The sequence below is a fragment of the Sceloporus undulatus genome, chromosome 2 (assembly GCF_019175285.1).
Source record: "Sceloporus undulatus isolate JIND9_A2432 ecotype Alabama chromosome 2, SceUnd_v1.1, whole genome shotgun sequence".
Lineage (NCBI taxonomy): Eukaryota > Metazoa > Chordata > Lepidosauria > Squamata > Phrynosomatidae > Sceloporus > Sceloporus undulatus.
Genome location: NC_056523.1, coordinates 231,578,502 through 231,591,802, shown reverse-complemented (window position 1 = coordinate 231,591,802; position 13,301 = coordinate 231,578,502). Strand labels below are relative to the sequence as shown.

Here is a 13,301-nt window from a genome sequence, read left to right as displayed (position 1 = left end):
CTCTGGAGATCAGGGTTCAAATCCCCACTCGCCCATGGAAGCAAGTCACATACTCAGCCCTCAGAAAACCTTGTGATAGGGTCACCCTAAGTTGGGAATGGCTTGAAGGCACACAACAACAAGAGGGTGAACTTGCTTCTGTTTCTCATGCCAAACCTATTCAGTGAGCTATGTGAACCAAGTTACTAGTTTTCAGTCTGAGCATTTACATTGTTCTTTTCAGTTACTGAAAGGATAAAGACAGACGTAACATTTTAAGAGTGATGGCAGCAGTTTAAGTGCTTCTAGTTTTTTCCTCCTGTGCACTTTCCCTGAGGCTGGAAAAACATCCTGCAGGTTTCCTGAGTAATTCAGCCTCACTGAGAAAACCCACTTGCGGCAGGCACCCATTAGCTCAGCAGACATATGAAGGGAGGCACAAGATTGGGGACTGATTCAGTAAACCAATGTATATTACAGACAAAGAAACTGCTCCAAATGTTCTTAAAAGCCTGGGTCCATCTTCCTGCTAGCAGCTGTCTTCCCTAAGCAGCCGCTAGCCTCTCTGTAAGCAGTAACCTTCAGATTATTCATTCAGGCAAGGAAAGCTACAGGGTATCTACAACTTAAACTGCATGAACTTTGAAAGCAGGTAGCAACTAACATCAGAGTCTGGGAGAAAAAAATGAGTAAGGGCAAAGCGATAATGAGCCATAAAATGAACAAGGATTAGAAATGGTGGGAAATGGATAGGATAGCAGCACTTCTGAGGCTGGTTTAGAGAGAATTGTGGATAAAATCATACATGGTAACAATGATGTGGCCCACAGTCAAAGTCACCAGAACAGTGTCTGCACAATTCTGGATGCAGTATTCTCTTTCTACTCAGCATTGATAAATTGACATCTCAAATGGTATGTTCATTTCTCAAAGTACACTTTAAGAATGAAATTACAAAAGAACCAGTGGAGGGCTACTAAAATGAAAGAGTTCATAGGATCAATGCTATAAGAAGAGATTAAAACCATATCCAACCCTTGAGAAACTAGGAAAGGACAGGTGGGAGAGAATGAAGCACTTTTGAAATAGAGATTAAAGAGAAAAGGAATAATTCAATTCAGTAACTGCCACACTTTTTATGAGTATTACCAGAACAATTTAAAGGTAGGTAACTTACAGAGAGAGGAGAAAGACTAGTGATCCCTCCAGGTTAACCACAACTGCTAGCATTCTCCAGGAGCGAATGAGATATCCTAACAAAGCATACTGGGCAATTCCCACAGCAAAGAACAGGCCACCAATTGATCCTAACATAAGGCAGATAGGGAAAAATGTTACTGACCATTAGTTATGTCTCCTAATATAAGCACTTTCAAAAAACAGTGCTGAGCACAAGACAGCTACCTGAACAAGGAAATAAAAACTAAAAATGTATAAGATGGAAGCTGACAGGAATAATTAATGGTATTTCTGTACTGTATTTAACCACTTAAGTACTAAGTTGTTATGGGCATCTGGTTATAAATAAAGAGTAGTAGAAGGCAAAGACAAAGATACTGCTAGGTGAAAATACGATTGAATGTTAAACTGAATCCCAGCAAGACATGGTCATACAAGTTTTTACTCAGGAGTAGCAGCTGGGGAGAAAAACTGACAAAAGCAAACACAAACCATTAATTTAGTAATTGCAATCCATCCTCGTCTTACCACAAAATTACTAGACATGTAAATTTATTAGACACACAGCCATGCGCTAGATAAATATTTTTTCTAAAAGACCTATATTGTGACGTATAAAGAGTTCAATTTATCAGAAACCATATGCCAGATTATTTGTAATACTCCTCCATTCCTGTGCACCTTTTAATCTAAAATAGCTGCTGATCTTGCAAGCCCAGAACTATTTTTGGAATTTTGCTCAAGCTTAGATGTGTGGCATTTGCATTTCTAGACCCTGGAGCACGAACACTTTCAACTAGCCAACTTTAGGGAGCATGAGTGTGCTAATCCCTACAAGAAGAACATGGCCCTATCAACAGAGAGGGAGCCTGGGTGAATCCAAATGTATGCAGAAGTAAGAACAAACGAACAACCTAGATGGCAATTTTTCTGAAGAAGTCCCCATATGTGCATACTGCATACTTCATTCACTCAGGTATGTTGCCATAAAAATCTAATGAGAACAGGACTCATGTGGCATACTCCCAAAAGCCGCTGTGCTGGATCCTGATTTAGTGTATTGGGGAAGGCAGAATGGGTGATGAGGGAAAGAAGATGAACTAGGAGAATGCTGGAGCAAAGGCAGAGGAAGACAGACAATGAATCCAGAAACTGGAGTAGGAGGGATTGCAGGGAGGAAGCAAACAACCAAATTAGCAAAGACAGAGCAGGAACAGGGGGAAATAGCAGAAAACAGAGCAACAAGAATTAAAGAAGGAAGGTGCAAAGACACAGCAGGAAGAGGAAATTCAGATGTGGAAGGGGAGAGATGGAAATGTGTGGCTATGCTGGATAATGAAGACAGGAATTAATCCTTGCAGGATTTTTTTTGGAGGCTGCCTCCTTACATTGCATAAAATCAACAAGTACTGGTAGCCTCAATGATTCCAGTATAGTTTAAACTATAGTTCTGACAACCTAGCACCTTCCAGATGTGGAGGATGACAATTCCTGGCTCTCAAAGCCAGGATGCCCATGTTAAGTATGGATGATGTGGGTGTTGGAGTTATAGACCCAAACGTCTGGAGGACACCAAGTTGGCTGGTTTATCTCTTGAAGGATAGAGGAAATAGAGCACAAAACAACCATCAAGTCTCAAGGTTAAAAAAATGCTTAAACATTGTTCTTACAGTTTTTTGTGTTTTTTTCAGGCTATGTGGCCATGTTCTATAAGAGTTCTTACATTTTATTTATTTATTTACGCAGGGGAAAGGAAGGATGTTAGTTCTTTCATCAGAGGATTTTGGAGGACAGTGGTCTTAAGTGCACTTAGGATGGAAAAATGAAATGTATAGCTATAGGATGGAAGACACCTGGCTTAAGGAGACAACATGTGAAAGGGATCCAGGAGTCTTAGTAAGCAACAAGTTGAACATGAGTCAACAGTGTGATGCAACAACTAAAAGGGCTAAAGCGATTCTAGGCTGTATCAATAGAGGTATAGTGTCTAGATCAAGGGAAGTAATAGTGCCACTCTATTCTGCTTTGGTCAGGCCTCATATGAAATTCTCATATGGAATACTGCATCCAGTTCTGGGAACCACAATTCAAAAATGATGTTGACAAGTTGGAGCGTGTCCAGAGGAGAGCGACCAAAATGGTGAAGGCTCTGGAAACCATATCTTATGAAGAAAAAGTTAGGCAACTGGGTATGTTTAGCCTGGAGAAGAGACAGTTAAGAGGTGATATGATAGCCCTGTTTAAATATTTGAAGGGGCATCACATGGAGGAGGCAGCAAACTTGTTTTCTGCTGCTCCAGAGAATAGGACCTGGAACAATGGATGCAAGCTACAGGAAAAGAGATTCCACCTCACATTAGGAGGAACATCTTAACAGTAAGAGCTGTTTGACAGTAGAACATGCTCCCTTGGAGTGTAGTGGAGTCTCCTTCTTTGAAGGTCTTTAAGCAAAGGCTGGATGGCCATCTGTTGGGGGTACTTTGATTGTGATTTCTTGCATGGCAGGGGGTTGGACTTGATGGCCCTTGTGGTCTCTTGCAACTCTATGATTCTAATCATTAAGGCTACTTAAATTTCTTAGTGACTAACTGCAATCCCACTTGCCGAAGGGAAACGCAGAGCTGGCCAACTATCACTGTTAACTTAATGGAAAAAAATTAAATACCATTTACAAATAGTTGACAAATTTCTCTTGGACAGAATACATAAGATTCAGAGTGCTCAGCTGCTCACAAGTGAACCTGCAAAGCTTCATCACTGTGTACACAAATAATAAAAACACAGGACTAATTATATCCTGTAACTTGCAGACCCATATTTTAGACCTTGTGGGAAGTGTGAGTTCATTAGAACTCCCCCGCAACATGTATGGACATTAAAAAAAAATACTACCCTGCACCTGCGTACCATAAAACACAAGTGCATGAAGTACACATAGGTGCACCTACAATATGAAACAGCCTTCAAATTGTAATCCAAATTTATGTTTGCAACTAGGAAGTTAAGTATGACAAACATGAGATAATGAAAGGTTGTACCTGCCAAAGCCCAATAAGCAGTGCCCACACATTCATTCAGCAAGACAAAGGCCACCAGGGACATTCCACCATTCATTACTCCCACCAAGAATCGTGAGGCTGCAAAAAACTCGTAGGAGGGGGAGAATCCATTAGCAACAGCAAACACGATATCAAGACCAAAACCTGGAAGGCAAACAGAACGTTTTTACTTAGAACTATTCCCAACAGTTGAGCATGGTTTTGTTTTTCCAAAGTCAGCCTACTGTTGACAGTGTGAACCCTTTTAATGTCAATGAAATCTTTTGCTCAAGAAGGCACATGCAGAAGTTCCTAATAAAAATATAGCCAATGGTTAAATTGTAAGTTAACCATTCCACAGAATCCCTTGATTGATTCACAGCAAAAAACAAAAAACAAAAACCACTTTCCATAAATTGTTAAACAATGCTCCCTCTTTTGAAGTTTAGTGACTCTAAATCAAGTCCCATGTCTTTCAATAGCTTTCAGCTGAATGGATAGAGAACATGACCATTCAATTTTAATGGCCATCTGCTGTCTGGTGGCCATTTCCAGTAGGGTTATCTTGCCACAGCTTTAAGAACTACCAGTGATTGCCAGCCAACCCCCCCCCCCCCGCCCCAAACTGTGCCAGGTTGAAGACTGCTGCTATGTTATCCCAACAAGGATTGCTGGGAATGAAAGAGGAAGAAGCCACTTAGATCTTCAGCCTGGAGAACATAGTCTCTCCTGTATCTGTAATTTTCTGCCAAGTTTTCCCTGCCATCAAAGTGGGGAGCATAACAAATAAGCATGAACAGGAAGATTAATATAAACCTTCAGTGTGTTCCATGTTGTTATTATTATAATTACTTATTGTGAGCTATTGTGGATATGTACATATGTGAAAAGGCACATTGCAAATTTTTCATTTAGCCAAAAACAAATAAACATTTAGAATGTGCATCTGTTTGTTGATGGTGTTTTGGGGTGGGCTTTTTTTTTGTTTGTTTCAAATAAGCAGTTTGGAAGTATAGTATTGCATGAGTGTTTGCCATCTTGATAAAACATGCCATATCGACTTAGTAATCTCACAGATCAGAATAAGCAACTGAAGAAATTGTGAAGACCCTGAGAAACAAAATGACAACCCTGATGATGGCAAATAATCCCATTCCAATCATAAAACAAATTGACACAAAGTTGCACTGGTGACTGTTAGGCCTCAATTAATGCATTAATGGATTATCTCATGTCTGCAACTTTCTCTAGTGTCTAGAAGGCAGTATGCCCCTATAATACGGAAAAAGAAAATTTGGGATATCTGGAGTAGAAACTATACTGTAAAGGCTCCCCTTCATAATATCCAGTGAAGGTAGAATATCTCCCTCACAGGGCTTTAGCCCCAGCCTAGTCTTTAGCCATTACAAACTCTAAGGATCAAATTAATCTGATACAGAGCAAGATTTTGAATCTTTTTCTTATGATGCTTACCGACAAGATAGACTTTCTTCCGTCCAAAACGGTCTGAGAGTTGTCCAAAAGTTATCACTCCGACAAATACACCACCGAAGAAAAATGAACTGGCAGCACTGATCTTGTATGATGTGTTGCCAATTAAAAACCACTAGGGGGAGAAAAATCAAAGTTTGTTATAATCCAGGTTTCTCTTACAATACAATAGTCTGCCTTGACAAGACAGAAACCACTTCTTAATCAGAAGCAACCTCCTTCAGTACATGTTTAGTAAGTGATATTGAGCAGCCCAGGAATAATATTAGATATAAGGTTAAATATTCTGAAGACAAAATAAAATATATTTGAATTTCTCAGTTTATTGTAATATCCTTGCAACTTTTCTGCTCTTTGCACAACTTGTAAGTCACTAAGAGAAATCTGACAGACTTTATTCTGCATGTTTATCTTTACAAAATTATGGAGACCCATCTTCACTTGCCAAAATACTCCTGGAGTATTCTGCCCCCAAATTCCCTCCCACCCAATCTGTTATAAGAGATTTTAATGAAATGCTCCACTTCTGTCTATAACTGTATGCATTTTAGATGATGATTTAGTTAATGCATTGTCTTAATAGTAAGAGGTTAAATATGTCCACACACAAAATCATCTTGTTTCATTACCTCAGAAGCTATTGATGTAAAGTTGCTGCTAAAGTGCACATGTTTTTGAAGTTCACTTCCATTGGCTGTCAGAAGCCATTTCCCAAAAGCGCTTTCTCTATTAGTTGACTCATTATTATGACTCTGATTAGCTGAGATGCCATCAAGATCCCAATGATAAGGTGGTGTTGCTCCCACTAGTGCAATGAGGATTGATTCACTGGCTACATAAAGCTGAAACAATAAAAAACAGAATCAAGATCAGTGCCAAGACCAACAACATTCAGGCACTCAGGTTTCCTTGATCATATCTATTCAAAGGTTTATTGTGCTGCATCTCAGCACCAGATAGGAAAGAAACACTCAGGAGAATGAACTGCCCACAGAGCAAGCTCCCCATTGTATCCTCCTTCCAGTTAGGATGCATGCCCAGATAAGGCAATTCTTTCATATAATCGAAAAGGCCACTCTTTTGGAGTAAAGTGTACTTCCCACTTTTAACTGAGAGTTGTGAGGAGAATACCTTGGCAAAGAAAACACTGCCTAACAGGAGACTAACTTGTTTTCAGATCAATTTTAAAACACATCATCTCAGTTTCATTCAATACTTCCACCATAGACACTTGAATGCTAGGAACAGCATGTGGATCACAGCAATGTGACCCTGCCATGAGATTACATGCAGCCACTCACAATTAACATCTTGTAAAGCAAAGGAATAAGTGACTGGTTTCCATTTTGCATCTAATTCTAAATGTTGTTTAGGTCTCGGTTATATAGTACTCTCCATTTTCACTGCCAAATTTAAACCAAGTCATATGACCTCAAGGGAGCTATGCTTTGTTCACACAAGTCAGGAGCAAACCATGGTTTGCAATCCTTGCTTGGAATACAAGAAGACACTCAAATTAGTTCGAAAAGTGAAGGAGAAGAGACGGGAGAGCAAGCAAACCTGAAGTTCACTAAGATGTATTCCTACAGCATTAAACTGTATGAAAACCAACATTCAATGTTGAGTATAAATAGCTGGGTAGGAAGGAAATAAAGGAAACTGAAATAATTGGAATGGTAATGTAAATGGAAGGGAGGAGGAAAGGAAAAGGACTGGGGGAAGGAAAAGGACGAAATTATAATTCAAAGGGTGATTAAATTTAAGAGAATAAGAAATAGAGGTAGATAAGGAAAAGCTAAACAAGAGGTTCAGTTCAAATTGAGCTTAAGCTGGGCAGAAGCAAATCCGTTTTTAGATAGAAAATAACAAGCTTTATCAGTTGAAGGGTTTTTTTTTTGAACAGTTATAAGAATAAGGATAACATTTTATGTATATGTACATGTCTTATGGGGGTATGTATGGATAGGACTAAGGGGGTTTACGACCAAGAGCTGTTTGGCAAGATGAGAGATGTACAGGTGTCCATGTGATTATGTGTTTGTATGTAGTTCATGTTGATAGGTTTGTATGTTTAGGTGTATGTTAATAGAAATTATATGTATTACATGTATTTGTTTATAAAATAATAAAAAATAAAAAATTAAACTGTACGAGAACCAGAAGCAAAATATTCTAGTGTCGAATTTCACAAGTTCCACTATATTCTTTAAAGTGTGCTCTCTTACTACCATGAATTTCCTTAAATTGTCAAGGATACTTCAGAAAAGAAACATTTTGGAGAAAGGATTACTAAGGCCTGTTACAGACTGCCAAAATAAAGCTGCTTCAGGTCTCTTTGGAGGTATGCTGTTTAAATGATGCATGGTTCCTAAGAGTCCGGAGGTCGCGCCAAAGCCACACTCCATTCCTAAACACTGGAGTGCAGCTTTGGTGCAGCTTCTGGATTCTTAGGATGAGTGCATCATTTAAACAGCATACCTCCAGAGACCCGAAGCAGCTTTATTTTGGCAGTCTGTAACAGGCCTAAGTCTGAATCTTAAAGTCCTATTTTCTTCTCTTACCCCCCCCCCCCCCCACCAGCTCACTGGAAATATGAAGGAGGACTCTCTGTTCCGAGTTCAATCAGCCAACTAAAAGATGGGATCTTCAGGACTTTTCACAAGCACAAGTTACTGCATATTTCAGTAGGCTTGCAAAATGTTTCGACCACTCTGCTTTAATTCAGTCAATGTGAGCTATTTGGGGATTCAAAAGGAATGTGTATGTCTATTTGGATTTAAAAATAATAATTAACAGTATCATAAACTCTGTTCAGAGTATCTAACTACATTTTATTATGAATCCAGTTTTAACCTAGTCTAATAATTAATCTAATGGTTTCTTTCGGAAATAACAAATAACAGTGAGTAGTAGAATTGTTAATGTAATTAATCAACCCCCCCCCCCAACATCAGTAATAAATCCATTTTTGGAACTTAAACTAACTTTTAAACATAACATTCCAAGATCTGGTCACCAGTATTAAATTGGCCAGAGAAAATTCTAAGCCAAACAGCACAATCACACATTTTTAACAGTCCACAGATTTTGGTTGGCCTTAACAGTAAGGTAATAACTCCAGAATGATAATCCCCTTGACTCAGAGATGCAGTCTTGTTGATTTGGCCTTGCGTGTCCGAGTTGCTTTGGGAGACTCAGCTGCACAATGGTTGAGTAAGCCGCCACCAACCTGACAGCTCCACAGCTGGAACAGCTGGCAGTGACTAATCATTTTGTTAGCAAGGTGGCAGAAGTGCCCTGCATGCCACAGCAGCACATAAGGGTCAGTCTTTCCTGCTCACAAGTTGGGACCGGCTGGTTACCTGCAAGTTTGGGTATGTGGCTTGCACAGCAGCAAGCAGCAATAGCAAGTACATTTCTATATACAGTATTTCTATATTTCTTATCAGTGCACTTAAGCATTCCCTAAGTGGTTTACAATGTGTAAGCTAATTGCCCCCAACAAGCTGGGTACTCATTTTAGCAACCTATGGATGAATGCAAGGCTGAGTCGACCCTGAGCCCCTGGCTGGTATTGAACTAACAACCTTGTGGTTTGTGAATGAGTGGCTGCAGTACAAGCATTTAACCACTGCCCCACCACACAAGCTGTCCAACTACAAATGCCCTCATTTAAAATGGATATTCCTACTTTTAAATTTTCTGTCCATTTCCACATCCAGTAACTTAACTAACCCACAAAAACCAGTCATTCTGGTTGCCATCTGTTATGTGACTACGATATTTTGCCACGAAAATCCTGTTTGTTTTTGCTCTGTCAACTTGCTGTGACCTATGACTGAATTTTTTATTTGCCGAAGAGGTGGTATGAAGCCTCTCACTGAAACCAAGCCCAAACCAAAAAAGAAAAGACACACATAAATAAACACACACAATTTTTCTATAAATAAGAAGGCAAGTCACGGAGAAGCAACTTTGCCTCTCTTTTTTTTTCTGTTCCCTTTCAAAAGGTATTCCGAAGATCTTTCTTGCACTCAGATCTCTGTTGAATTAAGGCCTTGTGCTATTTTGAGGGCAAGAATACAAAAAGATTTGTTTTCTGTTTTTATCTTGGGCTGTGACTAGAGGAAACGAAAATGCTAATGACAAGAGTGCATTGCTCCAGGCTTGGAATAACTCATTGCCTAAAATCATCCTGGATAAATAACTTCATGCTCTTTGGCATAGTTCTCTTTCCTGTGATATCTGAACTATTTTGAACCCTACATTTTACGTAGCACTCCTTCTATTCCAACAGTCTGAATAACATCAGATAGAAAGAACAACAAATGTCTGTGAGCCCAAGCTACTTTGTTATGTTCTAGCTGTAAAAATAGTGACCCACCTACTGGATTACTGTAACGTCCTCCTGGCTGGGCTTCCTCTTTCTCACCTCCATCCTTTAATTTCTGTCCAGCATTCAGCTGCACGCATTATCACTTCCACCCACCGCTCTGACCACATCTCTCCTGTGTTGGCATTCCTTCACTGGCTCCCTCTCCGCATTCAGTATAAGCTCCTGCTGTCGACATTCAAAGCCCTCCATGGACTGGCCCCTCCTTACTTATCAGACCTTCTTTCTCCTCACCTTCCCACCAGGGCCCTCCATTCTGGTAGTCAAGGGTTTCTGTCCCAGCCCAGGATTTCCTCTGCCCCGTCCCGGATTCGCCCCTTTTCACTTGCTGCCCCTCACTCCTGGAACCTTCTTCCCCCACAAGCAAGAGCCATCACTTCTTTAACTAGCTTCAAAACGGAGTTGAAAACCATCCTGTTCTGAGAAGCCTTCCCAGGCATTGCATAATTGTCACTTACTATCTGATGTTCTTTTGGCGCCTGTTTTATCTGATGTTCTTTTGGCGCCTGTTTATCAAACCATTTCCTGTATTGCTATGTACTGTATATGTATTATCCTACTTGAGAGTATGTATTTTCCCTGGAAAATGATTAACCATCCATTCTGAAGCCAAGCCCTCCCTCCAGTCCATCTGCCTTGGTCCAGGCCTTGGAGGTAGAGAGGAACTGCTGGACCTCTTACCCTTTCCCTCCACCCTTCCCTTCTCCTTCTGTGTCATGTCTTTTTAGATTGTAAGCCCGAGGGCAGGGAATCGTCTAACTAAAAAGATTGTATGTACAGCACTGTGTAAATTTACAGCGCTTCATAAATAAAGGTTAATAATAATAATAATAATAATAATAATACTATATACAGTCGGCCCTTCTTATACACGGATTTTTTATACACGGATTCAAGCATCCACGGTTTGAAAGTGTTCCAAAAAAGTATAAATTTCAAATATCAAACCTTGATTTTCCATTTTTTAAAAGGGACACCATTTTGCTACGTCATTATATTGAATGGGACTTGAGCATCCACGGATTTTGTTATTCACGGGGGATCTTGGAACCAAACCCCAGCGGATAACAAGGGCCCAATGTAGTGGAAATGACATTTTAAGTTGTATATGCAAAAAGAAGGGAGCCCGCCAACAAATACCAGGTGCTGTAGCCTATATTTCAGAGGAAGCACCTGGCAAAACCACTTCTGAATGTTCCTTCAATAAGAACACTCTATGAAAATTACGAAGTCATCATAAGTCAAGAAGCAACTTGAAGGCAAATATACATGAAGCAGATTTCACGTCACAAGAAAAATCCTTGCTGGCTTTGCAGGTGTGGTCCCAGGGGGAAAAACCCACCAAACCAATAAGTTATCTTGCAACCAGGAGCTGGAGGGAGGGATGGTAAAGGTACAAAGGAAGACCCAGCCCAAAAAGGGGGGAGAGAAAGATAACTGGGTTTTATTTTAGCATGAGCTTTCGTGGATTAAATGCAGTAGTGAGTGGTATTAGTAAGGCCTCACGTTAAAGCAGTTATACATTGTGGGAGCGAGACGTGTCAAAAGCATGCACCTTGCCCTAAGTTTTTCAAAGGGCTGGATGAAGTGATACAGGTTTTTCAGATCTCTGGTTAGTGCTGCTGTGCGAAAGTGACAAACTGCTTCCCAAAAGTCAGTTTCCCTGGTTTCATATATTATCTATGGGAAGATGATTCCTTTAGTTCAGTGATTCCCAAAGGGGTGGTAAAAAGAAGTGGAAAGATCCAGGGCAGTGAGGGGGAAATGGGGTGGCAAGGGGGCCTCCAGTCAAAAATATGGTGTGTAAGAAAGAGAAGGGAACAGCAGCCTTAAGGGTATGGTGGGGGCTGAGAGCTGCATGAAACATCTTTTCGTGGTCCCTTAAAAACCACCATGAAGCATCACTGACCATTTAGTGTGATGGTGTTCCCACTCTTTTTGCCTGCCCACAATAGCTCACTCTCTAGCGCATCTTGACTGGGGAGAAGGGGGACTTGTAGGCTTGGGGCAGCAGGGCACTGCTTCTATGCTCAGAGTGGCACCATTTGGGACCGAAAGAGTGACTACAAGGAAGTTATAGGCAAGAAGGAGCTTTTTCAAATTTGGGACCTCTTAATCTCTGTGAGTTTTTGCTGACTTGGTCTGGCAGGCTGCTCCTGTTATCTTTATCTTTCATCATCAGACAGGCTGAGAGAAGATGTAATGTATGTGTGTGTGTGTTCGAAGCTGGGGAAGACATGTCTCTGGTGAAGGAGAGAGGAGTATCTGCAACTGAGTCTTGGAAAGAGTCCTTCAGCTTGAAGTGCTCCGGTAGTTAAAATCTCTCCCTGTTTCCCCCATCCCATCCCATCCATGCCAGTCTCTCAGTCAGAGCATGTGGCCTCTGTAGACCATAAGCCTGGAGAAGAGAAGGTTAAGGGGTAAGTAATTAGCCCTGTTTAAATACTTGAAGGGATGTCATATTAAGGAGGAGAGCAAGCTTGTTTTTCTTGCTGCTCCAGAGACTAGACCCAGGAACAATGGATCAAGCTCAGGAAAAGAGATTTCCACCTCACATTAGGAGGAACTTCCTAATAGAAAGGGCTGTTCCAATAAGAGTGTATTGAGTCTCTTTCCTTGGAGGTCTTTAAGCAGAGGCTGGATGGCCATTGTCAATGGGGAGCTTTGATGGAGAGTTCCTGCGTGAGAGATTGGGATTCCTGCATGGCAGAATGGGCTGGACTGGGTGGCCCTTGGGTCTCTTCCAACCCTATGACTCTCTGACCCTATGATCCTGAACCTGGAGCAGCGCAGCCAGCAGGACGCAGAGCCAGACCTGGAAGGCCCCATCTCGCCCACCACAGGGAAGGCCTCCTCCACCTCCATGGCTGCGGAGGCGGCGGGGCGGCTGCGAAGGAGAAGGCGGACCCCCACTCCCCCTTCCCTCCCTCTTTCCCTTCCTCCTCCTCCTCCTCTCCGCCCGCCCTTCGGTGCCAGGGGCACGCATCCCTCCCTCGCCCCCTCCTCGGCTCTCTCTCTAGCGCAGAGTCAGCGGCGCCTCAGGGGAAGAAGAAGAAGAAGCCACAACTCCAGGGGAACACACGAGTTGCGCATGCGTCCTTCACAGTGAAAAGGGGGCGAAGCTGCTCGGCGTGGAATAGAGGAGCAGTTTCCGGATGACGTCAAAGTCCCCGCCCCGAAGGGAGAGTGGCATTTTTTTTTTCTGCCATTGGGAAAAGCGG

The 13,301-nt window shown here is 41.5% G+C and overlaps 1 protein-coding gene across 1 annotated transcript in view; it reads right to left on the bottom strand.

The window, feature by feature from the left end:
• SLC22A15 (solute carrier family 22 member 15) overlaps positions 1–12,945 on the bottom strand; it is a 33,573-nt gene extending 20,628 nt beyond the window's left edge. Inside the window, 6 exon segments of the mRNA XM_042451970.1 lie at positions 1,157–1,286; positions 4,197–4,361; positions 5,670–5,802; positions 6,317–6,529; positions 12,860–12,903; positions 12,906–12,945. Of these exon segments, the coding sequence (XP_042307904.1) occupies positions 1,157–1,286; positions 4,197–4,361; positions 5,670–5,802; positions 6,317–6,529; positions 12,860–12,903; positions 12,906–12,945 (725 nt within the window).
• Positions 12,946–13,301: the final 356 nt, after the last annotated feature.